Source organism: Barbatula barbatula (genome assembly GCF_947034865.1).
Source record: "Barbatula barbatula genome assembly, chromosome: 24".
NCBI lineage: Eukaryota > Metazoa > Chordata > Actinopteri > Cypriniformes > Nemacheilidae > Barbatula > Barbatula barbatula.
In genome coordinates, this window is record NC_136787.1 from 10,231,466 (window position 1) to 10,258,068 (window position 26,603).

Below are 26,603 nucleotides of genomic sequence, written 5' to 3' on the forward strand. Positions count from 1 at the left end.
GATGATTTACATTCAGCTGGTGTCCACATGAATGCAATTTTATCACCAGCACCTAGGGGGCAGTAATAAAGCAGTCACATTTTGATTACAGTAATAAGTTGAACTGCATTTCTTTCTGAATGATTTGCAAAGTTAATGTATTATTGTGGATTTCTATATTATCAAGGAGGATATTTAAAATGTTATACATTCAGATGGGCTCCCACAAGTAATTTGAAGTCATATACTGTATGATGCCTTATGAATGAAAGTCAATTGGGTCGAAGTGAAAAATCTGAATTGGCATTATAAACACAGGGTACAGTAAGGGAAAAGGAAAGTGAGGGGAACGTATCCAAAAATTATTATTTTTTCAATATGAGCATGCATTTTAGAGGAGCAGACTAATACACTTTTACAGTTTGTAACAGTAAGTTATATTTATAAAGCCTTTACACTATACCAGTTTACAATTGTTTACAAAACAATTTAGCAGTCATTTGAACTATTTCAGAACCATAATAAATATTAATTTATTGAGATTCTAAAATAAAATAAAATAATACAAACTTAAGTGTAGGAATGATACAGTGACTCTTTTTACCATTTATTAAAAGTTATTTTAACACTAGTTTCGACTGATGGCAAAATTACTCAAGATAAAAATAATTGTAATAATAAATAGTTAACATTGTTAACTAAACATACAACTAATTTAATTATTAATTCATCAAACAACTTAATAATATTACCTTTTATTTGAGAATTTATTTGCACACATTTTAGCATTTTTTATGTTAGATTACTTGTTTATTTAACCACAAGCTTCTATTAGAGTTGCTTTACTCAACAATAATGGGCGTCAACTTTTGAACTCGATTTCTTTGGTCTTTCCAGATTAGGCACATTATTCTTGTTTTCTATTCAAGCATGGTGCCATGGGTTGTGTCATTTTAACCATTGCAAGTGTACAAAAAATATCAGAGAGATATTGGCTGAAGTCAGTGCAGACATTTACATTGGCTTCTTTATAACATTTAGCACTATGTTTGTCTGAAAGAATACTGTTTCATGATGATTCGCGACATTCATGTAAGTGAGCATCACTAGAAATGTTTAAGCATATACTGTATGTATATATTGATAAATTAGACAAAACCTCTGTAGAAATAAGAAAATACTATTTATACAGCCCTTATATTTATATTATAGTATCATCATATGACTTTTAAAATGTTTTTGCGACGCGGGTCGTGGTACATTATCACAATTTTACACATTCATTTCATTTAATGCATAGTGGAAGCGCTCGTTGTTTTGGGCTGGTAAACACAGTGCCTGATCATGTCAGCAGGTAGCACAGTTTTAACAAACGTAGTTCACTGAACGGTGGTCTGCCAAATTAACAACTTATTTCTAAATTCTAATCATATACTTTTACTGTTTTCAACGTATCTTTGCAGTTTTGTAGTTTTTGTGTAGGATTTTGTCATGGAGTAGGCCTGAGGTGAGATAAGTTCCTTTTTAAAGTGCAAATAAATAAACTGATTCAATAACTTATGTTGTTAAACTGGCTCCTTTGTTGGTAAATGAACCATCTTATATAAGCAGATCATTTGCTGATGATTTACAGCTGTGAAACAAATGAAGAGACCATTTCAAAGACCACTTTCTGTTTTATGGATTCTGGATTTCTTACCTTTTAAAGGTATGTGTTTATGTAAAGTGATTATCTTTGCTATCTACTGTATATTTCTTTGTTCTGTTGAACACAAAATTTTATATTTTGGAAAGCAAACAGTTCGGGGCACCTTTGAATCTCATTTTACTTTTTCTACTAAATTAGTCAATGATGTCCCAGAAATGTCAATTGCTAACATTCTTTCAAATATCTTTCTATAAAGAAGTATTTGGTTACATTTTTGGTGAACTGTCCCTTTAAGAAAGTAGGTGTGGACTGTGGTGTGTTGATAATTATATTCCTTAGTTTTAGTTTGCTGTACTGGCAGAGGGGAAGGTACTCACCCCTATTTCGTATTTGTGGCGAACTGCCACTCGCATTCCCAGAGTCACTGGCGGCACACATATTGCAAGCCCGAAAGCAGCCATGAGACCCGGACCTAACAGGTCAAACAGAGGCAGGCAGGTGCTCTCCCCGAACTTCCCAGTCGTGGAACAAGCAAAGCAAGGGCAACACCAGAACCCAAAGCAGCCTAAGAACAAGGAAATCATAATCATTCTCAGCTTCTTGCCCAGCTTGATGGGATCAAGTCTGATAAAATGCAAGCCATGAATGTCAAATGTGAACACATTTTGACACTGGCAGCAGAAACACACTTTTTATAAGTCCTTCATGTGTAATGTAGCGTACATACAAGATTGCATGTCCTGGCAACAGTCACATATCCCTGAACTCCAAGAATTCATCTGAGCATTTGACTTTGCATAAGGTTGCTGGACAATCACTGTAGCAGCCATTGTTGGACTTGTTCGACAAATGTAAAGGTTATTATCACTAAAAATGCCGGGTTATTTTCAGGCTCTGGTTGGATCAAAAAGAGACAAGTCTAACCGTTGGGTTATAAATGCTGGGTTTCAATACTTGGTTGTTTTAACCCATTGTTGGGTCAAATTTATAATTTTCTGTGTTTATTTAACCCAACTGTTGGGTTGAAAATAACCCAGCGATTTTAAAAGTTTGCATATACTTTATTGTTAATATTACGGCACACTTAAAGCGATACTCCACCCAAAAAATAAAGTTCTGTCGTGGATTTGTCACCCTCCAGTTGTTTCAAACTTCTTAAAAAAATGTCTCTGTTCTGTTGAATACAAAAAAAAGATTTGGAAGAATGTTATTAGCAAGTGACATTTTTGGGGTTAGTCAAATGTGTCCCAGAACCGTTTTCCCAATTTCCTCAAAATATCTTGTGTTTAACAGACAAAAATGAACGATATTTGTTCTATGGAGTCAATAGTGTCCCAGAAATGTTGTAAACATTCATCCAAATACCTCTTTTTGTTAAACCGAACAAAGAGTTTCCTACAGATTTGGAACAATTTGAGGATGAGTTATCTTCCTCAGTCTTTGAGATCAGTATCTTCTCTATATTGTTTCAGGCTAGCCTTTTTTCTTATCTTAAAATAACTTGGATATGTTTTTGATTTATTTGAAGAGTTTGGCTCCAAATTGAGATAACTTCTTGTATTGTGCATTCCAATTAATATCAATCAAACTGCAGTTGGTTTGTTTTGAATTAAGCCATACCCGCAAAAAAAAGGCAGCTTACTAATACAATAAAACATTTTGAGGCCTAACTCTTCAAATAAATAAAAAACATATGCAAGTTATTTTAAGATAAGAAAACACGGCTAGCCTGAAATAATTTTCTTTCTTTTGTCTGTTTATGGTTTTGTTGATTGATTTTTTAAGTATGCTGGGAGTTGGGGACTGGTTGAGCGGGTTTTTGTGTTATGTGTTGTCTTAAATGTTAGAATGTATTTCTATGTATTTTGTGTTGTAAACTTTTGTTTTATGTTTATAGGACCCCTTTGAAAATGAGATGTTACATCTCAAGGGGCTTTCCTCTCAATAAATTGAAATAAAGAATGAATTCACGACATAATTTTCCTTTTTGGGTGTCTGTCGTTTTTCATTTTCAGTTTGTAAATCACAATCAAATAATTACTTTCGGCTTTGTATCCGTTATATAAATTAAAAATAATCAACAAACCTTTATATTTATCAATCATTTTGGAAAAGAGGGGATCTTTGAGCTGTCCCCTTTACCTTTTATAACGCTACAATTTGTGTCGAGCACTTTCTTGTTGCACTTGTTGTGCCATTCACAACAAGTGAAATCATAAAGGCATTATGTCAATGCACATAAGTATTCATTTATTTATTTATTTTGTGCACATATTACTTATTTATTTAGAAAAAACATGATCAACACAGTTGTGAACTTTAACCAGAGTTGATTGTTCCTGTTCACATGTTTCAGATTTTTGTGTTGTGGACAAAATGTGACCAAACAACTGCTTTTGAATTTTTATATAATCTGGCAAATAATTATTCACTAGTTTTTAATAAATTGTATAACTTGACCACAGTTAGAGTTCAGTGCATTAATCCATCAAACTATCAAAATTGGCAAATGTATCCAATTGTAGTTTCCATCACTAAAAAACTGGACTGCATTCCTGTTAGCAACAAAAAACATGAAATCCAAGCAGTACATGTGTTATATTATCAATGGACTTCTTCAGAACACTAATATGTTTTGCTTCTGTTATGTATATATATCTTACATGGCTATTCACAAAAGTAAATATGCAGTGTAATTGGTGAAGAAAAATTACTTTCTTTAAACAAATTCAGACACTGATTCAAAATGACGGTAGCGTATTTATAGGGCTGAGAAGGAAAAAGGTTTATGTTAAATATGTGTTGACGTCAAAGAGGGGAAAATGCTGCTGAACCAGAACACATGCAGTGTTTCTTATACTTCTGCACCGTAAATCTCTAGAAATTACAGTATTACTGGCAACTAGCTGCATAACTACAGCAAAAGAAATTCCAGAAAATAATGTCATTCTTTGGAATGAAATATGGGTGAGAAAATGATTAAAAAAAAAATGTAAATTAAATTTGTGTTATTTAACAATGAAATACAAACTGTTGCATGAGATACAGAAACACAATAATATTCATATAAGTTAACTGCATTGTTGCTACAAAGTCAAATAAATGTCACATTGTGTTAGACCTTAATCGTTTGCTCACCCGTATCAGTGGAAAGCAGTGCCACTGCTGCCAAAAGTAAACTTTGAACTATGAAATCAAAACGGATAATTCTTATTTTTTCATGTAATATTGCCGTTTTTATTATGATTTATTTGTGTGGGTTTTAAAACATTGTTCTCCCTCATAATCGTTCATCAAAATTATAAACTTTCCCCTCCTTTCAAACACCTTGACTTCTCTAAATGACATTTCTCGACCTGAGGGTATGACGCCCTATTTGCCAAGCCTTCAACTTCCAATCAATTCCCAAAGGTCACGGTTCAGAAGAAAACTATCACCGCTTCCGTTTGCTGACTAAAAGAGTGACAAGATCTGCTTTTAATGTTTTATTGCCTGTTATATAATTGCTACATATTAAAATGGAAACAATGGGAACAAACTCCAAGATACATAAAAAACAGCAGAGAAAATGAAAGGTGAATTGATAACTTTTCAAATACTATTTAAAATGAATGTATGTGCTGTTTTCTATTTCTGATTGACAAGCAGCTACTGTACATTACTTTAAAAAGTGATAGAAATACTTTGCATGTGTAGATTGAAAAAATGTGCAGGGGCCAGATTTCTTCTGGCACATGAGAGAAACCTGTTCCCTTTTTACCATTATATACATTTATTACACTTATTTGAAGGCCATGGGACTGTTACATTAATCACAATGATGTTGATATAGCATCCTGCCAACATGAGGCCATTGAGACTGCCAGAGACCTTTTTAGCTAATAAACCCATTTCAGATGGGTTAATTGTCTTTATCAAACTGGCACACACTGTAACTGATGCAATGCAGTAAAAAACGTTTAACATTTTTTTTTAGCAGTGTTGACCAATTCTAAAGAATTCCTTGAAATTCGATTATTTTGCTATGAAGATGTGCATAAAAAAATAGGTGGTCCCTATTAAGTGTTATCCTTGCAGCATCTGAATAATAATTTTTTAAAAATTATTTAATTTGTTTTATTTCAATACAATATGACTATAACAGAAACATCTTGTGTTTACAGGCTATATACAATTATGTAAACAAATAACTATTACAACACGTACAACAAACAGTGATTTATAAAATAAAAGCCTTTCTAAATCTGGTTTTCGATGGACACGTCTGCTCTCCATAAAAATGATTAATTCATCGTTGGTAATTCAACCGGATGCGGCGCGACAAAAGACAATTAGAACCGATTACAATTTTACATTGTGTCCACACTGGATGCAACGCGGCGCGACCGCGACAATCCCAAACCGTGTGTCGTGTCGCCTCGCGTCAGACACGGTAATTCCAAATATGAAAGCCTGAATACATTAAATAGATGAAATCTCAGGTTTTCAGTTAGGCCAACACTTTTCTCTTTATAATGATTCATGTAGCATTAATAGGATTTTTGTAATCAGCATTGTAAGAGTCTAAAGATTCTTGGCACCGACGAGAGTAATTTGGATATTCCGAGCCTTCATTTCTCGTGACATCTGACACCAAACGCAGGGTCTGCAGAAAGTGGCCACCAGACAGTCATTACACATAGTGCCCTGGAACAAACACACAGGGGATATTGTGATGTCATATGGGGTATGTCACATTTTAAATCATTACAATATAAAAAATACGGAAAAGATCGTTTTCAATTAAGAGGTTGGTGATTCTAACCTTGATCCCGTAACGATTGCGCATATAGACTCTCATGGACATGGTTATTGGTGGAACAATCCCACACAAATCCAGCAGGGGGAGACATAAACACTGGCCAATGTCCTTGGTTTTAATACAGGTGAAACACCAGAAACACCAGTAGCCAAAACAGCCTGTTCACAGAGAATAGTACAATTAAAATCACGATACTGTTTACTTAGTTACATAGTTTTCTATCATATTTTCTAGACACACAAGCAGACACATAGGCTGGAGATTTTAACTTTGTAGGCTAAGTTTTTTGTGTATAAATAACTTACATTCAGGCACATCGTCACAGCAATCACAAATTCCTGACCCCCATTTATCAGATTCTTTGGCGACCATGACAGGTTGTGGCTGCGTGATTACCATCATCTGTGACATGTTTACAGCTAAAAATGGAAAACAAACAAAGACATATGTGATTACAGCACAACAAACGGTCTTATGATCAGCTGTATGGTTTTCATCATATAAAATAATTAAAAAGGATAAGGCAACATTAAAATAAGTGCGTGTTTGTTAACATTAGTCAATGCATTAGCTAAAATGATCAAACAATAAGCTAGTTTCTTAGCATTTATTATATTTTATTAATAGTTAATGGCCATAGAATTGTTCATGTTAGTACAGTGTGCATTTTAACTTTATGTATAACATGAGATCAGATGAATAAAGGCTGTAGAAGTATTGTTCATTGTTAGTTCATATTAGTCAATGCATTAACCAATGATTAAACTGAATAGGATCTAAAAAAACATTTTTGAATAATATAAAAGTATCAAGTAAACAGTATTTATACAAAAAGGCCATTATCCTCCTAAAATAACATGCAAGAGTTGAATAAAAATGTTTAGATCTTGAATATGTGTAGATATACACTCACCCTGTGTGTTGTTGGGACGTGGGAGACGTTTCAGAAGCAGGTGTTTGTAATTCTGCGTTCACAATCTTGCTTTTATACTGGCAGGTGATGACAAAAATAAATGATCTTGACGAACTTGAAAACCTCCTTAACCTGTTAAACCCGAACACAGAAGCATCAAACATACCAAATGAGGTGGGCCAAGAATGCATTGGTTTAAAAGCTTCCTTGTAGGAATTCTGCCATACTGTGATTGCCCGACTTGGTATTCAATGAGAACACCTGTGGCTCTTTATTAATTAGCTCCCTTCAACTCAGTGTTCATGGGTTTCAGAAAAGAGGTTTAGTGAAAACTCTTGAGTATATTAACTTTGAAATAAGGGAAACGCTGGGTTTTTCGTTTCAGAATGCGAGGTATGTCAATCCCAAGAAAGCAGGGTTATTCAAGCCCGTTTTTAAAAGAAAGGTAATTTGTAACCATGGTAACTGATCATTTAACTTCACCGTGAATTCATAGCTTTAGAGAAAGGGAGGAAGTGTGGAAAGGATTGATCAACAATCAATTACCTGAAGTATGAAATATTGCTTCAGAGATTTAGAAAGAACAACACCCGAACAAACAGAGCTAACATTATTTAAAGAGAAATCATTCATTTAAACTCGAACAATAATTATAGCATCAGAGTTTTAAGGACAAGGATGAAATCTTATATAACTGTTCTCTAATGAAGTTATAAGACATCTCTGTGTCCATTAGCATCCATTAAACATTTCGCTTAAGTGCCAGATTGCACACTCCATCTGGCGTACGTCTATTTGATGTCTGCATTTACATCTGCAAGACATCTGCAACACAAAGTTTGCTCACCTGCAATACATCCCGGAGACGTCTGTACATTCGTCTGCTAAAGATCTGAACATCTGCTATGTAAAAACATCTGCTAAATTAGAAAGAGCAGTTTTACACCCATTCTAAATCATAATCATCTATACAGACATCTTAAAGATGTCTTTATGACATCTGACAGTAGATGTATTGTAGATGAGCAAACTATATATTGCAGATGTCTTGAAGATGTAAATGCAGACGTCAATTATACAGGTAAACCAGATGGAGTGTGCTATCAGGGTTATGAAATGTATATTAATGACGGACTTGGTGAGGCAAGTTATTATTATTTTTCACAATGTTTCAAAGCTGTTTTGCTGAAAATCATATCGTGTCCTAATCGTCTTTGAGTCTCTGTTTAGTATGTTTAGTGTTGAGTGAAACCAACGAATGTCCAGAATCTTATCTGCAATTTCTGACAATGCTGCTTGTCAACAAGATGTGTCAAGACTGTGTTTTCTGTGTTTTGAAAGTTACAATGGTCCTATAAGGGAATACCTTGGAAACTATAACTATTAACAAATAATATAATAACCATAATTGTACGAAAACTTTAAACTCATTATCATGTCATGCTCTTAAGATAAAATATTGATATTATCTCTAGTCTCATTCTGGAATATACTGCAACTATGGGACACTTCAACCTCGGTGGTGGTCTTGAATGATGTATTTATTGCAAGCATGAACAAATGCATGTGTGTCTGTCTCCTTCAGCAATCTAAATGCGGATTATTGATTTGGTACCAGGATTAAAGTTGATCGATCAAGACTAAAGAGTTATGACGTAAGGGGGTGTAGCTGCATGGGATATCCCCGAGTTATCACGAAATGTTCTTCTGGGAGGTAAACAGAAAAAGATCACTTAATATTTATTTGTTGCGTTGTTTATCCGCAAAGATCACACTTTCCTTCTCAGCTGAATGTACGAAGGACTGTTGTTCATATTGTTCTTAAACGATTTGTTCTTACACCGCATCCTGAAAGATACAGGACACGACGGTCATTTCCGAGGGATGCTGCTTCAACGCGCTGTTTCCAGTGTATCATTCCAGATATAAAAAACATATTTCACTCTAAAAACAGGTCACGTATAGACAAACAAAATCACATTCTTGATAACGGTGGTGTTTTCTCCGTTTCGTTGCAATCCGTTTCTTCTGAATGCTGTATTGTTGCGGAAGCAGGGAGAAGGGGGAGAAGGAGCACACGGGCGCGGAGGAGGCGTTGATGAGCAGCGCGGTAACGGAGACCGATACACCGGCCGCAGGAATGTTGGAGATAGCGGACATGCCCGAGCTAATGCCTCCTTCCGGACAGCTTGAAGAGAGCCCCCGTGGATCAGGATGTGATATGGAGGATTTGCAGGGAGAGTTCAAGGACCCCTTGAGCGACGACTCTCCCCAGAGAAGGTTAGGCCAGAGGGCCCCCAAACTCGGACAGATCGGACGGTCGCGAAGAGGTTAGTAGCCTATTGTTAAGGTGCTGGCCTTATTGTCTGATTTATCACCTCAAACCAGCACTTTTGCACTAATCATCATTTTATTATTTTAGTAGGCATGTCACCACTTTAATTAGTGATATATTATACATTATACAGATTATATTTACAGATTGTTAACATAATAACTTTTTCTATAAAAGTGCCTACATTGTGATGTAATGCAAACGCATAACCCAGTTTTTGACTCTGGATAATGTTTGTGAACTTTACTTTAGTTGTTATAGAGGACGAAGATTTGGACGACGTCCTTAACAACAACGGAGCGCTACCTGTGCCTCCCAGCAATGCGCCATCCTGAGCCGCCGCATAGTCTTAAAATTCTGGACCAGCCATTCTTGAAATCTGCCACGGGTCAGTCGGGACACCTTCAAGTAGAAGAAAAGAAAGAGACCCATCAGATTCACACGAGATCCGCATGCGTTTCAGCTGTAGTTTACTAGTCCCTGCGCATGGCAGCAGCAGTCACAAAAGGTCACGCAGGTGATTTATTGCGTTGTAGTTTCTTTGGTAGACCAGAGCTGGGTACGCCTTTTACATTTGTGCATCTCAGAAGGAGAAAAGCTCACAGTCTATTAATTTCTGACCAAAGTCGAAGACCAGCAAACGTAGACATTGTGTAAAAATAGGAGATATGCTGTTATTAATGTGTGCTCTTTCACGTGGGGATATGTTATCCTATTTAAACAACAAGAAAAATATCGGCCTACAATGTTGTCTCAAGCACATTTGCTACTTCTCTAGATGCCTTGCATCTAAAGCTTCAGATGTTTACACTCTTTTTTGCCTTGTGACATCTTGCATGATGCATTATGTTGTTATCACTTCAAATTGCTATGCACATGCTTGATTATTCCCATGATATAATGTACTCTCAAATAAAACATTATTTTATCAGACATGCTGATTGTATGCATATTATCATTCAGAGTTCCAATTTTTGACACAGATGGACAATTTATATTGACATTAATATATTTACATTATATTAATTAATAATACTTAAGATTATGGGGATGCTATCTTATGGGCTAATTTGGTTACATTTATTGCAACCGTGCAACATATTAAACGTATACTCTTAGAGGAGATTGAACCTTTGTTGTGATGAATCAGCCTTCCAACGCAGAAAGAACAGACAAGCGTTCCAGATGCCATGAAATTAAACTTTATTTGCTCGAGCCAACAAAGTGAGATATTCAGAGTTCATCTGAAGTGATCTAACCAATACACATCTGTCTCCATACTTCATACAGAAATCTCAGGTTGTTTTTCACAGTGTAAGCCAATCAGGTTTCACATGAAATGGTACAGTATATCGCCAGGTAGTGCATCCGTGCTGTAATGTTAAATGTCCTGTGGCTCTATCAAGCTCTGGTCGAACAACTGTGTTCATTCCAAGGGTGGTTATAGAGAATAGGTATAGTTTAGCTATTGAAGTAAATACTGCTAATAATATGTTCTCCTGAAGCAGAATGCTCGGCAGTGTCTGTTGTCAAATCTGTCCAAGAAGTCTAATGGCCCGTACTGATGAGCAGGGATCAAATGGAGTTTTTAACTCTCGTTGGCTGTGATCATGTATTGTCAAAGGGACTACTTGCTTCCACATTTAATACAGTTCAATTGTTGGGGTAGAAAGTTGTGAAATAGTTCAAAAGGTACATAAATAGGTAATAGGTTTAAATAGGTAAATAGGTCCATATGTGATAATGTCAAATAACCAGTCACATTGAATGGCACGTGAAAGATGAGTCTGGTTCGTTCGAAAATAGTAGTTCTTTTTAGTTCTTTTCTGTTGTCAGGATGGGGTTTTGATGAAGACTTGTCTTGTTGCGTCGCCTTGTGCACGCCCAGGGACCCACATTCCAGCTGGCACAGATGGAAGCTGTCTGGATGAGGCTGTCTTCAGGTTTAACAGCCACTGCCCATTTACCGTTGGCGCCACCACTCTCTGCTACAAAGATCAGGCTCAGCAGTTCACTTGGTTGGCAGCTTCATGACAATTACACACATGTGCACCACTCACATAACAGCTTTGATTATATGAATGAAATAATAAATGAAAAACAAGTTTAGTATATTTTATCTGCGAAAACAATAAACATAATAAAAATATCCAGCTATCTGCTTGACCAATTCTCTGAATCTATAGGCTACTCTGTCCCCACGTGAGAGTATTGTACGCTGTCCCATCCAAAAACAGCGTGAACAGCAAAACAAAATGTATCAAAAGAAAATCGCACCCCTTTTACATCCATTCTTACTGTTTAATGTCAGGGATACAGTTAATTAAATGACTGAACCAAAAAAGTTTGTGGTACACAATAGGCTTGTTCGACTAGATGCGGCTCCGCAAGATCCTACACACGGATGACATCAAAGTACCGCGAGAGCGATTCGAAACCAAACTTTGTAATGTTTTTTTTATCGCTCTCGCGGTACTTTGATGTCATCCGCCTGTCGGATCTTGCGGCCCCGCAATCAAGTCGAACATGCCTTATATGTTTTCAGCAATGTGTCCCGCCTCCGCAGCTCACGTCGCCAATTAGGATTGGCTTTGCATTTGTTGAGTCCCGCCTCTCTAACCCACATTGCTATATGATTGGCTTTGCCGTCTCTCGCTAACGTGTTGGACGTAGGCTGCAGCTGATTCAGTTACAAAGCTCAGAGCTGTGTCAACAAGACGCGATGAGCATGATAATACATTCTTTTCATCTTCTCTTATCTAAGGATGTTTCATATGCATTTAACTTTAATATGCATTTTTCTAAATTATGATCTAAATTATGTTTCTGTCTAACTGTCTGGTAAGAGTTGTAATACGTGTGGTCCCATATGTGCACGTCATTTGAGTACCTGAAACGTGAGCTACCTTATATGGTTATATAAAAAGTACTTCTCTTCCGGTTCTAGTGAAACCGATGTGTGTGAGTTTGTTTATTACCTCCGTATAATATTAAGTAACTGCAGGCTGCCATACGCGAAAATGTCTGCTTACACTGCTAGTGATTTTGTGTGAGGCAATATAAAATGTATATCAAGAACATGCTTTAAATGTAAAACAAACCTAAATCGTAAACATTTTCTTAATTGATTTTGTTTATGGCATTTGTAATGATTAGTAAGCTATATCTAAGCCATAAATGTGCTCATATGGTTGCCTTCCTTTTGCTCACAAAATCTGAAAGTTCCATTAAAGAATCATGTTGGAAATTGTGAAAGATAAATAGACTGGACAGCGAATTCAAATACAGGTCTGGGAGCTGTGAGGCTGAAGAAGAACATAAAGCACTCACTTTATCCACAGAAATGTAAAAAGAAATGGTCACCGAGCTCAGCTGACAGCGCCGTAAAACACTGGGACTTCGAATGAATTACTGAATGTATTGTTGAAAATAAACTCCTAGGTCTTTGAAAGTGTACAAATGAGGTCAGAAAAATATTTTGATCTATAGCTGACTTTGCTGCACTCTGAAATTTAGGAAGCTATTAGAAAATTTATAATAAATCTCGACCTGAAACATGATATCCCAATATTTAACAAACCCTATATCACAAAATTAGTTAGATCAAATGGACTCACTGTGAATTTTCCATTTACTGTATACCATTTATCATGAATTGCAGTGGCCAACTGGTGGTGTCGATTGTAGGTAAAGTGATTGTCGGCCTGAGGAACAACTTGTCATGGGGCTTCCTTATTCTCTTGAGATCCCCGTCTGTGCTACTGTGAATATAACTTTATACACAATAGTTAATTGTCTCATATAGATTCTTTGTTCAATCTTGCAACTGTTCCAAAAAATTTCGTTCATGGAGCTTCTTAAATAACATCTGCTTTAACAGCTTTAGTCTGGCTGTAAACATTTAATACAGTGTCAAGTCTGTAATTCTGTTGGTTTACATATGAGGGTTCATTAAAGAGAGATTTAGGATGTGCACCTCTCAGATACGAACATCATATATGTTTAATTATTATTTGGAGCATAAGGATTACAAGATGAGGGCTTATTTATAAAATTTAAAAAAAATTTTTTGGATTTGTGTTCAAATCCAACCCATTTAATATCTCATGTTTAAAGGCTGTTATAATTCAAAGATCACACATTAAACATACTTCATTATAGGCTTAGTATAAAAAATATGCATAAATAATTTCCATAAGACGTTTAATTATATTGTAATCTCATATCAATATGTCAGGTGTAAGGTGTCTTGCTCAAGGGCACTTCAGTCATGACCTGCTGGCACTGAGATTAGAACAGGCAACCTTCTGATCACAAGCCCAACGCTCTAACCATTAGGCCGCATTAAAATATAAAATGCTTCTTGTTTCTTCTCACTCACTTGCACACAAAAACACACCATTCCACCTCTCTCACATTTCCTCTTCCTGGCTACTCACTCCCATATACATGGATTTATTTGAGACCTCATACAAACTTGCACACACACACATGCATGCACGCACACAGACACATACACACACATGCACACAGACACATACACACATATGGATCCCCTCAGGCTCTCAACCACTTCTTAGCTTCAAACACACACAGAGGCCTTGCACACCAATCCTCTCCTTCTCAAACGGTGATCGCCACAAGATTGTAGTGGGATATGTTTTACCGGTAGGCCCCACTAGATGGGGTGATCTGTCTGTTCCAGGTTGAGCCTGGGAGTATGATGTGATTAGAGTGGCCTTTAGAGATCTAGCTATTCTGAGTCACTTTGCTGTCGTGTTTCCAACTACCCAGGGGGAGTGCAGAGTGGAATGTTCGTATGAAACGATTATCTCCGTATGTTGGCTGAATGCAGTCGGAGAGATACAGACCTTTTTTATAACCCCCACAGTGGTCTTTCTGGGTTGGCACGGACAGATCCGTACTACACTGCTGTTTTGCCTTACTTATTTTGTTTAGTTTGATTTGATTTAGTTTGTTTGTTTTGTTTTATTCTTTGCTTTTGTGACTACCAGGGCACAAATTTGTGTTTCATGGGTCATTCAGCCTGAGTAAAGGACATTCGCCCCAGGTTAATCTCTTAGTTCCGGATATGTATCAAGCAACGGATGTAATGCATTATTCTGTTCTATGATGAGTTTGTAGCGGATAATATACTTTATGCTGTGGACTATCTAAGAAGTTGATCACATGGCATTGGCCTCTGATTCACTTTTTGGGCGTGATTTGGTTTGCTGTGACGATCACCTGTGAGTGCTGTATTTGGGTTGGTTAGAGTGGGGTGCTGTTGAGCGGGTGGTTTAGTGCGACTTATTTATTTTTTTGTAACCGTTTGATTTCTACCTGTGTCTCAACTTCCTGGTAACTGTGCACTTGCGTGCCTAGAGTTTTTGGTGTTTTAACACCTTGGGGTGAAAGTCCCCAGGTGGCGTAGTTGGTACTACCTATTAAATTGCCCATCAGGTCACACTATGACTAAAATCATTGAGTAAGGCCACAGTTTGGCTACAGTTAAAGACAAGAGAAGGTGGTGAAGAAGGGGAAACAGGTCATGATGACCATGACATAATGGTGGTAGATAAGAGAGGGATTGGTTAATAAAATAAGGTGACATCATGACTAAAACCTGATTGGTGAAAAATAATGTAAACCCCTTGCAAGTTTTGTATAAATGTTGGAGTCAGATGTGCATTTGTCAGACTACCCTCTGGGCATCTCACTACTTTCTTGGCCCGAGCAATACAGTTTTAAATCTCTGCACACCTGTTCCTTCTTTGTTTGTCAAATCTTTCCAAAGATTTTAGACTGATTTTCCTCAACAGGATAGGTGTTCCACTTCCACTTCAAAAGAAAGAAAGAATGACAGACTATTTAGGCCAAAGTAGGGGTTGACAAAATCGTATTATCAGGTACGGTGGGTTATTTAACAGTCCAGTAGTATTTTAACAAAGAAACTGAATAATGTAGAACTGAAACACTGATATTTTGATCAATGTATGATAAACACAATGATTTAAAATAACTTTAGTCAAGCGCAGTTCCTGATTTAGCATTTTGTTGTTTATTAACACGCAGTGGCGGTTCTAGACAAAATTTACTAGGGGGGCCAAGGAGGGGCCAGTGTTTAACCAGAGGGGCACATTAAAAAAATTGCAACAAATGATATTTAAAGATTACAAACTTTATTTTACTTTACAATCATATAAACATTTATTTTGTACAGTAGTGCAAGATTGAGTGCAGGTGCAAAATAAAAAATGCATCCAGGGTACAACAATGTGCCATTTCCTATTGTGGACAGTTGAGTCCTCACTTAACTTGGCATAACAATGCTGGATTATACCAGTTTGGCCTGAAGCTCCGTTTTCTGTCCCCCATCAAAGTGGTTGGGAATATATTCAAGATGGCAGGGCAAGACTGGTACATCATTCTTGGACTTGCTGATATCTGTAGAAAGATGTACAGTAAACACACATTTAATGACTTATGCATGTATATCGACATGTATTTCAATTTATAAGCAAAGTATTTACTTAAAAAAATAAACAGAGTCATATTGTCACAAAAAGGAATTTACAGCAGAAAGCACCATTTTAAGGACACACAGTAGGCCAACAAGGAAATTATAATTGCACTGTTTTGCAAATACTAAAGACCTTCTTCATCACAAACCTGATGGTGCAGTACTTGATCCACATGGATCCATTTTCTGTCCCTCTGGCTATTCCCCTCTCTGTCCCTGTATATTTTCTTCCTCCTCACCCTCTTCTTCATGCTCATCACCCTCTGGAATTTCCCTCTCTGTGTCAGAGCCCTTACTTTAATCACATGCTCTCTCTCCAACCTCCACTGACTCATCTGGCTCTCCCTCTTCCTGCTCCTCAACACCTTGATTTGTTTCTCTCACTTTTTTGTTTATTCGGGCAAAAAAGGATGCTATGTCCCTTCCTCGTTTCATGATAACTATAAGAAAAAGAACTTAGGGGCATGCATTACATTTCTTTGCCTATTATGGGAACATGTGTGCAATATATGTACACAATAAAGGATACAACTTTGTAAATATAACATGTAATGCTATTTTTGTCTTCATTTATAAATATGGTATATGTATTAGCCATTCATGGTCAATGCATATATTGCAGTATATTGAAAAATATAAGCACTAGTTTCCCATATATGGAAATGCATTATGTAATATATCGCATTACATTTTGAAGTATATTCCCATATATTTTTGTTCCGTAAGGGCATTGTGTAGACCTAGTAGCAAGGATACTGACATTTAGATATTCGCTTCTGCTTCAATAAGTTTGCTTAGATATGAATATGTTTCTAAACATATCGAAACCAGACATTTACAAACTTTATTTTATTATCAATGTAAGGAACAAAAGTAACATGGTTATGTGCAAGAACAACAAGTCACTTATGAGATCAAATCATTTTTTCTTACCTGCTTCGACTCTTGCACCAGGAGAAATTGTAGCTCAGCTCTCCAAGAGCAGTTGCTGAGCCGAGCAGCACCGCAGGCGGCTACAGTGTTTGGGTGCGCCGCTTTAATTTACCCGTGTAGAACGTTGAGTCGTATTAGTTCCGCTTTTGGCGCTCGCATGTAAAATCATAATTAATTGATACTTATTTTTTGGTCGCCACGGGGGTGGCCAGGGACATTTCTACAGAGGCACGGGCCTCCCTAGGCCTCCGTGTAGAACCGCCACTGTTAACACGACAAAAAAGCAGAAGGTTTTTAGTCTATAGGGATGCCCGAGAATATAAGCCTCGACGAGTGATCGGGGCACGACACTGTTTTCATGTGTTTTTGACATAAACTCGTATTTCACAGTAGTCTATCTTATATAAGTATACTTGTACAAAAAGTACTTGTACAAAAAGACGCGATAGAGAACTTGTTTGTAGCCTTACGCTGTATGAGAACTGGCGCACATGCGCGCGCACTTTCTAAAGAGAAATCGATAGAACGTTTAAATGGGCAAACGCGTAAAAATAATAATTTTCGTCATGACAAACAACACATGACTGTAAAAGAGATATACGGGGAAATGCGTCGCGTTGCATTTTGAAAGTTGCGCGCAGCCAAGACTCAAGACTGCTGCGTATGCTTTCTCTTGCAGTAAACTTGATGTTATGTGCGTCGAAGTTATGGAGGCCCCACATCCAATTGTCAAATTGTACAACCAGTATTAATTAAATATGTAGAATGATTTAACAACGAAAACACACCATTCCCGTAGCAGTATAAAATAAACAGGTTGGATGATTTTTATAGCGCAAAAAATGACGTCAAATAGATGTGCGCGCATGGTAGGATAATCTGACAGGTAGGAAATGAAATTTCCGGTCACCGACCCTGTTTTAGGGTAACACGACCGAGTAAAAACCCTGTGGGGACACGACAGCAAATTTGCTTAGCGGTCAACAACCCCCGTTTTGGCCGGGAGTTTTGGCCGTTTTTCTCACCCATCTCCAGTTTCGATATTTCTCCCGTATTATTAAGTAAGTAATTTGAAATTCCCGGAGGGGAACCACCCGGAACGCGTTCGCGTGAAGGACGGATAGCTCAGTGGCTTGAGCCACTGCCCAATTTTCCTCACAGGCTGAGACGCTTACAGCCTGCGTCGAAGTCATGGGGACCCCACCTCCAACCCAGAGGCCCTGTGGGCATCTGCCTGCTCTGCCTATAGGTGGCGTGTTCTGTCGAATTTGTTTCCGTTTCATTCATGTTTTAAATTTAAATCCTTGCTTAATGTGCAAGGGCACTTCGCCTAGTAATAAAATGTATTTTTAAATTACTATATATGCTTTTTTTTTTAAATATAATGGCCTGGGGAATGGGGACGGAAATGGCACCCGTTCCGTACAATATCTCAAAGTACTGACTGAAAGGAGATACAGTAGCAACATATAACCAGTGGATGGCAGCAGATAGAAAAACACGCTTACATAAGCATTCAAGGAAAAAGTACCTAGAATTCTACTACAGACAACCGCCCATCCCCTGAAAAATTGATTAATGACGTGAAGTAAACCCTTGACCAAAACCATCTAGTCGTTCGATAAAAGGTATGGCATGGCATGGAATGCCCTGTATGTACACTTGCAACATCTCAAATTTGACTGAATTGATTGAAACATCAAGATAATTCACCTCTTGTACAAATCTTTTACTTTGTCGCGTTTAGGATTATTTACGTTGGGTCGTATTTGCAGAGATGGCCAGAACATGCAAATTTTGCAGGCACAGCAAGTCAATATACCATTCTACTGGCCGAGGTATTTGCAAATCATTGACATGAACAAACTTACAATAATTCAACAGAAAGGTACAGTCTCATTTAAAAACCATTTATTTACATAAAATGTATTCTGCGAACTTTGACAAAAAACTTAAAAAGTTAAATAGTTGCATGAGCTCATCACAGTTATAATAGGACTATTCTAAATTGACTGACAGCAACCCACCTCAAGCGGTCCAAACGCAAGAACCTAAGCAAATATTTCACTCAAGAAAAGTGTGACCAGGGTCATACAGGTTTTTCCACTTTCATATTAGATACAGAACAGAATGGGCATGCGGGAAGACAAAAATGACAGAACATATTTACAGCTTTTTTTTCTCCTGACCAATGAACATAATGAGTAGTCTGAATGTAACTTACTGGCTTAATAAATGTAACAGGGAAAGACATTGGGGCGTTGACAAAAGACAAAATGAAAGCTTTCACTTTATAACAGTTAAGAGTTCAGGTGTTGATCAAGTTCCCCAGTAAAAGAAACTAGCACGTCAGTAAAACATGTAAATAGTGAACTCTTTTGTGCTTCAAAGACAGACTAAACTAACCTTCAACAAGTGCCCCACCCTCTATTGTAATTTTTCTTCATGTTTGAATTGTAGTACCACAAGATTGACCTTGCTTGTAACGTAAAGTACTGTACAGATTTGTGCTTTTAATAATCGTTCTTCGTCATATTATGAAGTTTATCATTAGCTTAGTATCCCATGATTTTTATCTGGACCCAGCAAAACTAATTTTAAAGCAAATTCAGGACATGGCTTTACAGCAAGCTTTTTGTAACTAAAGGGCATTCGTGATGATTTGTCCTGCTTTCACGATCACTAAACAGGGCAGTTTTATGAAATAAGGAACACACTATAAAAGAACCACCCTTCCCTGTATAAGTAACAGAAAATGTACAATAGAAGTAACTAAGTAAATGGTGCTTATCAAAAGTAAGAAAACAGTTGTGCCTCTGAGGTGGGCTGCTCTATCAGAGCATCAGTAAAAGTCGCCCCAGAACAGCGATTTGACCTGTTTGTTTGATCACGAGCCAACTTTCAAATTACAACAAAACCAAATAAACCAGTTCTCAAGTCAGCTGACCAGGGAAACTTTCACCAGCAATTTTCTGTAAGGTCTTCTCCAGTTTGTGAATGACTGATGGGACTCAAACGTACTCCTTGCTGCTGCTAGGGGGTCCGGAGGACTTGGGGTATCTGGGAGATGATTTAGCCTTCGGGCATGAGACTGCCAACATGATCCCGCCCATGATGTCCAGGAAGGCACCTGCCCAGGCGATGAAAATGGCAGAGCCGAACTCGTACCTATAGAAATATCATCATTTAATTCAGAACTAAAGCATAATTTTGATGCAAAAATCATTTTATCAGGCTTTAACTTTCATCTTTGTGTTGTTAATTCAATACAAGGAAGAGAACTAAATAAAGAGAAGTCAAAGCAATGGCCAATGATTAAACGTGTTACGGATGTGGTTTGCAGCCACATACTGACTTACTTGGTATTGACAGGTGTGAAGGGATTGTAGAAGTCTTTGACAATTTGATTTGTAAACCAGCCACAGGCAATAATACTACAGAGAGCTGAGAAAAAAAACAAATATTTATAAAGTTATTTCTTGAAAAACATACGATCTGTCCAGGTTACATTTTGTGCAGATCCAGCATGCTTTGGATATTTTAACCTGATGAAAGTTTTTTTTGTAGCTTGACATTTCAAAGTAAATCAGAGAATGTCAAACTTTACACATAAGAAAAAAAGTTTAACCTTAATATAGAAAACAAAATTACCTCCAATTAAAAGTACGATGCCACCTGTCATGGCAATGCGAGCCCTTTTAGTTTTGTCATCACCGCCACAGTTTGTGCATTTCATGCCCATGCTGGCCACACCCAGTCCCATTACAGTGAGAATGATCCCTACAACCATCAGGGCACGAGTTGCCTGGAGAGCACCTGAAACGTGGGGGAGGGAGAGAGAAAAAAAATGTAAATATTTGAAGCAAATGACATTCTATAAATCAAAACTACTTAACAATTCTTAACATGGGAAAGTATACACAAGTTGATTTCATTAAACAATAACAGGTTGTTCATCTACTGCTCATGGTTAAAGTGAGTTCAGCACAAAAGATATGCGTTGCAACACAGTACGGTTGTTTACAATACAGCCGAATCAAAAAGTTTAAGTACAGAAGAAAGGCCTTGGAAACGGCCCAATTCTCTACAGGCTTTTGTTGCGCCCTGTGATTCACAAGTAAAACCCTTCCCCCTCTACACCTGCAGTCAGGTGCAACAGAGACCGGTTCCAACCGGAAGCCTCCTTTGAGAGCAGGGAAGATTGTACACATGTGGGCAGCAGTTTGCCCTTTAGCTCCATAGAAAAGGAACAGGTTTGACCAGCTACAGGAGTATAGAAGTTCGGTGTCAGTGTAACAATCTAGGTACATTTTGTTTGGCCTGTGGGATTGGCTTGATTTGGCTTTCATTTCAAACCACTTTAACACAAGGTTAAACAACCCAATTGTTTATCAAGCTCTTACAAAGGGTACTAAAAACTACAGTCAACTACATAGGCTACTTAACAACTTTAACAGGAATGACTTGTGCTCATCGTATCACGGCACTTATTTGTCTTCACAAACAATACTACAACTTCATATCACCAAATAGCAATAGGTCTTGTTTGCATGAGATATCAAATGAAACACACAATGATAAGACAGTTGGTTTTACACAACTCTTATCAAAGCCACAGATATGGTATCTGATTTAATGACTTAAGCACATTTTAACACAGTCATAAACGCAATGGTAGAAAAATCATTATGATCAAAAAGCTGAATGAGAGCGAGTTTGAATCAATGCGTGCGAGAGTTTGAGACAAAGTAACGAAACACAGAAAGTGTTCGCGCACGGACGAAGAACGACTATGGTTTAAAGCGCACTATTGTTTGCGTTTTAACAAAGTGTTGGCAAAACAGTTGAGCCATTCACAGACAATCGACCCTCCCCCTACAGGTACAGAAGCAATGGTGGGAGTCACGCCCGTGGGTATAATCATTAACATACTTTAAGTAAAAGCGTAACATCACCCAAAACATCAGTCTAAAGTTAAGGTTTGTTGCGAAGTTCACCCTAATATTAAATATATTCACTTTTTAAAGGATCCCATTTGAAATGAATGTGATCAGGTTCACAGGTATATTTGAAATCATTCCCTTAGGGCCTCCTGCCTTTTTACCCGCCTGAGCGTCTGTTGACCCCGAAACAAAAGAAACCATTATCTAACAACTCCCAGCTCTGCGGGAATATCTGTTTATTATGACAACAAACATTATTTTAAATGCAATAAGATGATTACCATAATGAATTGTGTTTCACGCAAAACCAAACGATTTTGCTAAACAATGCACGGAATACAGGTGCGTGTCTCCGGTAACCTGAACAAGTAGGGCGAGTAGGGCGTGGACAACGAGTTGTGTGCTTAGTGTGTTGTCTGAAATAACACTACCATTTTACCGCCATTCTGTTAAATATGACATTGAATACATACATGCATACATACATGTATATATATATATATATAGGCCTATACACACACACACATGTAGGTACAGTTTTAATAACCCAGCTCACAAAGGTATACGAGACACTTGGAAACAATTATATTGGTATCTTGGCACCAAAACAGACTAAAATGTTCGTGTCATTATCACCACAGTGTGAAGAAAGCGACTGTATTTCACCATAAGGCAGAACGCGCGTGCGCGCCCCGGGGAAACCGCTTCCCTAAGCAACGGCTTTAACAAGTTCACCAAGTTACCGCAACTCGTATTCTAAAAATGCTCAGGGTTACTTTATGAAATTAACGAAGTGTTGGGAGAACAACAAAGCAATCTGACGTTAGTAGATATTTTCCTTTGTAAAAAACGAGTCGGTTTCGCACTTACTGTCGAGTTGAAGGATGGAGTCATACACCTTGCACTGCATTTGTCCGGTGCTTTGGAAAGCGCAAGACATCCAAAGGCCTTGATACATCGCCACCGCTGTGATAATATTGTCTCCAACGTACGCAGACATCTTCCATTGAGGCAAGATTGTGCCAATAATGAGCCCAATCAAACCAAGAAGACCGAGAGTAAAGCCAAGGAGCTGCATTCCTTTATTCGCCATCTTCTCAATAAATTTCAAGACTAGCAACTATAAAACTGTGTCTTTCTGATATTCTAAATCGAGTTAAACGACAAAAGATTGCTCCAAAAGTCTGTTTGGTTTCCGTAATCCACCGACTTTGAATATAAGGTGTTCGAAAATGTTATTTAAAAGAGCTACAAACTGGTACAAGAAATGTAGCTTATGTCTTAAAAGATCCGTTAAGAACGCCGCGCACACAGTCACACGGACACCTGTTGAGTGAAGCCGCACCTTGAAAATGGAACGAGCTTCTGATTTGAGCTTTAAGAGTCTCGTCCTCTTTATGGGCGGAGACATTTTCAGTTTCGTCTTTGATGACTCTGTTCAGTAGCTTTCAAGTGAAGTGGGGGGTTTCGTGACGACATTGTGTATGAGTAACGTTTGTTATGGTGACGACGTGATGATCATACCTTATCTAGTTTTGATACATAAACTTTAAATGCCTTTTGCACTCATCTTTCGAAATGTTGAGGTGTGATGTTAAGCCACATAACTTGTAAATATTTCGCTAATTTGGGAAATAAGCTTGTAATCGGCATCTAATTTGAACAATTTAAGAAAGATTGAGGCTTAGGGACACTTCACCCAAAAATACAAATTCTGTGATCATTTACTCACCTTCGGGTTGTTCCAAATATGTATACAAGACACAGAGAAAGATGTTTGGAAGAATGGAACAGATATTGGCTCCCATAGTTGGAAAAATTACTTTATAATTTTAATTAGGTTCTGTTGAACAATTAAGAAGACATTTTGAAGAATGTGGGACAGGAAACCGTTCTGGGGCACTTTTGACTACCATTGTATTTTTTTCTACTATGGTAGTCCATGGGGGGCAACATCTGTCTGGTTATAAGCATTCTTCCAAATATCTTTCTCTGTGTTCACCAGAACAAAGACATTTATACAGATTTGGAACTACTCAAACGTGAGGCAAATTATCACAGAATTTTCATTTTTGGGTGAAGTATCCATTAATACTCACATTAACGGTGGTGTTTCAAGTGATTTAAAAGCTACATATGAAAATCACTTCATTTTTAACACAAATTAAGCAGCGCAAAAGCTACGTTTGTTGCAGAATAGAGAACGAGTAGTGATGCTGAATCAGATTGTGTAACACAGGTGTTCTTCATAGTTGGTAAATCCCCAAAACACCACTTTGTTTACAATGAGGAACTTATTACCAAATAGAGCTGATACTGCTTTTCACATAAGGTAGTTGTTTATGTTCCTTTGGCTCATCCCATCAGTGTTTACATCTGACATTATTTCTACAAAAACCTGAACACACAAAGATGTCATTTGAAGTTATGACGTCATTACACAGCTTCCTGTTTCACTGTGAACTTGGGTGGACATACAGCGGAATGTAAACATTTTAACGGCTGTAGTTGTCCTTGCCATCAATTGACTTTACTTATTTATTCATCCATTCAGTGTAATTTATTATTATTTAATCAGGTACTGTTAATAGAATTGTATCCATAATCTAAATTCACCTGAATTGCTTAATTACTGACATAGCTTTAAATATAACCTTTGGTTAATTTATAAACTTTGGTTAATTTTGTGCTAAAATGCATTATATTTAATTGAATACAAACCCTATTAAGAAAGTAATTTAACAAATGTTTATACATTTGAAAACGTGTGTCATATTTTTGGAAAACGAGTTTACTAGCAAACACACATGATACTATGAGGATTTATTGTTAGACTTGAATCATGGCACAAGACTATAAGCCACAATAGTGAGACAGGAAACAAAATGCGTTGTGTAACACAGCTTCTTTTCCAGTAAACAATATCAGTATTGACAGCATATGAGTTATACTGTACTATGTCGGAAAGAAAATAATGTTCAACACTGTAGTCATTTAGTTTTATTTAGTCGAAGTGTAAGTGTGTTATTTTTGTTTAAATAACTTGTATTTTTGGACACATTTTCAGTGTTTTTATCAGTATTCACCAGTATATGTAAAATTAGTGACCTTGGCTTATTTTGTGTCAAAAATGTTGTGCCAGTAAACTTTTTCCCAAATGTGACATCTGTACTATTACAATCCCACAATGTTAAGAGCTTTTATTTGTAGTTCCTTGCCATATACTCCGTCATTTATAATTACCTTTAAAAAAAGTTATGATCAAAAGTCATGGTTATTTTTAAGACATTGAACAACAAACATGAGAAAAGGGAGTGTCACATCTGACAATCAATGATGTCACAGGTTTCAGTCAGACTTCTAACCAACATGTGCGAACCTGTTTTATACAGTCTATGGTGCCAACATATCCGTCCAAGCCGTTTTTTACTGTAAAGATCTAAAACTACTCATACTAGGAAGCATGCGAAACTGTTAAGTAAAAGCATATTTGCTCTAGTTCTCTTAGGGGGAGGGGTTTACCAGTACCGGACAAACAGGTTTTACCATTCCACTCCACAGCAACCCTGAACATTTCCTGGAATCCAGGCCGCACACAAACACACACACAGAAAGATTTTTTATTTCTCTCTTCAAGCACAATCCAATATACATGTTTCACATATTATCTCGTGCTCTCTTATGCTCGTGAGACATTTCACACACACACAAGTCACTTTCTCATCATGTGCACACAGAGAACGATACAGTCGGATGTTTATTTTTGACATGGTGTGCAAATGCAAACTTCCTATAAATATCTTTATCATGACAGTACAATAGTATTTCTTTGTGCTTTTGTCTGTGCTGAAGTTGGAACGTCACCTCTATGTTTGGGTGGTGGGGGAGAGGGGTCTTATTAGACGCACCCCTAGAACTGTTTAGAGTTCCAAGTAAAGTAATTCAAACTGTCATCTGATGGTGACTCATGGCTGGAGGCAGATGGGACAAGTATCAGTTGAGAATCTCACATTCTCACAAAGTCCTGTAGCCTCGTTAATGGTAAATCATGTTATTTGTTATACAACGCAATTAGCTCTATGGTGTTTGCACACATATAGCCTGGAATTTGTGGCCGATGGTATTATTATCACTTTGATCTCGTGCGCGGTTGCTATGACGACCAAGTTTCATGGAAACTCTCGCTCTCTGTCTCAAACAAACAAAACACACCGCAGTTTCTACCCGCTACTGCCACCTATCGGAAGTATTGCGGTAGTGTGCAATCCAACCGCTAGTGGGAGTCGTGTCCTTCCATTGTGAGCTCGCAGGCCATCAGACTGCACCTGTCGTTTGTTTCGTTCTTTCCTTTGTCGGTGTAATGAATGCTGAACATCACTGAATGTCTAAATGATTCTCTCCCTCCCTTTTCTCACTGCCTTTGTTCTCATTTCTTGGGGTCTGATAACAATAATGTCCATTTACATCCTAATGAGAACAAGAAGGTGAAACGGACAGAATGTGCGAATAAAGGACAGAGGAGCGTGTG

At 37.4% G+C, this 26,603-nt stretch overlaps 3 protein-coding genes and 1 long non-coding RNA gene across 4 annotated transcripts; 1 reads left to right on the top strand and 3 right to left on the bottom strand.

Moving 5' to 3' along the window:
• Positions 1-5,100: 5,100 nt before the first annotated feature.
• Positions 5,101-7,591, bottom strand: ponzr2 (plac8 onzin related protein 2). Its single transcript, XM_079447991.1, has 5 exons — positions 7,508-7,591; positions 7,342-7,418; positions 6,734-6,847; positions 6,432-6,586; positions 5,101-6,313 (listed from the first exon to the last, which is right to left on the bottom strand). The coding sequence occupies exons 3-5, from the start codon at positions 6,837-6,839 to the stop codon at positions 6,191-6,193; spliced, it is 384 nt and encodes a 127-aa protein (XP_079304117.1). The 5' UTR covers positions 6,840-6,847; positions 7,342-7,418; positions 7,508-7,591; the 3' UTR covers positions 5,101-6,190.
• Positions 7,592-7,658: 67 nt separating this feature from the next.
• Positions 7,659-10,608, top strand: LOC306889242 (uncharacterized protein). Its single transcript, XM_079447990.1, has 5 exons — positions 7,659-7,734; positions 8,927-9,055; positions 9,197-9,295; positions 9,397-9,671; positions 9,929-10,608. Exons 2-5 carry the CDS (start codon positions 9,015-9,017, stop codon positions 10,009-10,011), a joined length of 498 nt encoding a protein of 165 aa, XP_079304116.1. The 5' UTR covers positions 7,659-7,734; positions 8,927-9,014; the 3' UTR covers positions 10,012-10,608.
• A 5,228-nt stretch (positions 10,609-15,836) lies between these two features.
• On the bottom strand, positions 15,837-18,345 carry LOC306889147. Its single transcript, XR_013786174.1, has 2 exons — positions 17,133-18,345; positions 15,837-16,123 (listed from the first exon to the last, which is right to left on the bottom strand). It is a non-coding gene; the product is annotated as an uncharacterized lncRNA (long non-coding RNA).
• A 497-nt stretch (positions 18,346-18,842) lies between these two features.
• Positions 18,843-23,446, bottom strand: cldn7b (claudin 7b). The gene is made up of 4 exons (XM_079447871.1): positions 22,946-23,446; positions 20,784-20,948; positions 20,492-20,576; positions 18,843-20,300 (listed from the first exon to the last, which is right to left on the bottom strand). The coding sequence occupies exons 1-4, from the start codon at positions 23,166-23,168 to the stop codon at positions 20,144-20,146; spliced, it is 630 nt and encodes a 209-aa protein (XP_079303997.1). The 5' UTR covers positions 23,169-23,446; the 3' UTR covers positions 18,843-20,143.
• Between the last annotated feature and the right edge of the window lie 3,157 nt (positions 23,447-26,603).

Coding starts and splice junctions, on each gene's coding strand:
- cldn7b (XM_079447871.1), bottom strand. CDS start 23,168: ATGGCGAATAAAGGAATGCAGCTCCTTGGCTTTACTCTCGGTCTTCTT. Junction 20,577..20,783: donor CATCGTACTTTTAATTGGAG/GTAATTTTGTTT, acceptor TTTTTTTCTCAG/CTCTCTGTAGTATTATTGCC. Junction 20,301..20,491: donor TTCACACCTGTCAATACCAA/GTAAGTCAGTAT, acceptor ATATTTCTATAG/GTACGAGTTCGGCTCTGCCA.
- ponzr2 (XM_079447991.1), bottom strand. CDS start 6,839: ATGTCACAGATGATGGTAATCACGCAGCCACAACCTGTCATGGTCGCC. Junction 6,587..6,733: donor CTGTGACGATGTGCCTGAAT/GTAAGTTATTTA, acceptor CTCTGTGAACAG/GCTGTTTTGGCTACTGGTGT. Junction 6,314..6,431: donor GCAATCGTTACGGGATCAAG/GTTAGAATCACC, acceptor TGTTTGTTCCAG/GGCACTATGTGTAATGACTG.
- LOC306889242 (XM_079447990.1), top strand. CDS start 9,015: ATGGGATATCCCCGAGTTATCACGAAATGTTCTTCTGGGAG. Junction 9,056..9,196: donor ACGAAATGTTCTTCTGGGAG/GTAAACAGAAAA, acceptor GCATCCTGAAAG/ATACAGGACACGACGGTCAT. Junction 9,672..9,928: donor GATCGGACGGTCGCGAAGAG/GTTAGTAGCCTA, acceptor ACTTTACTTTAG/TTGTTATAGAGGACGAAGAT.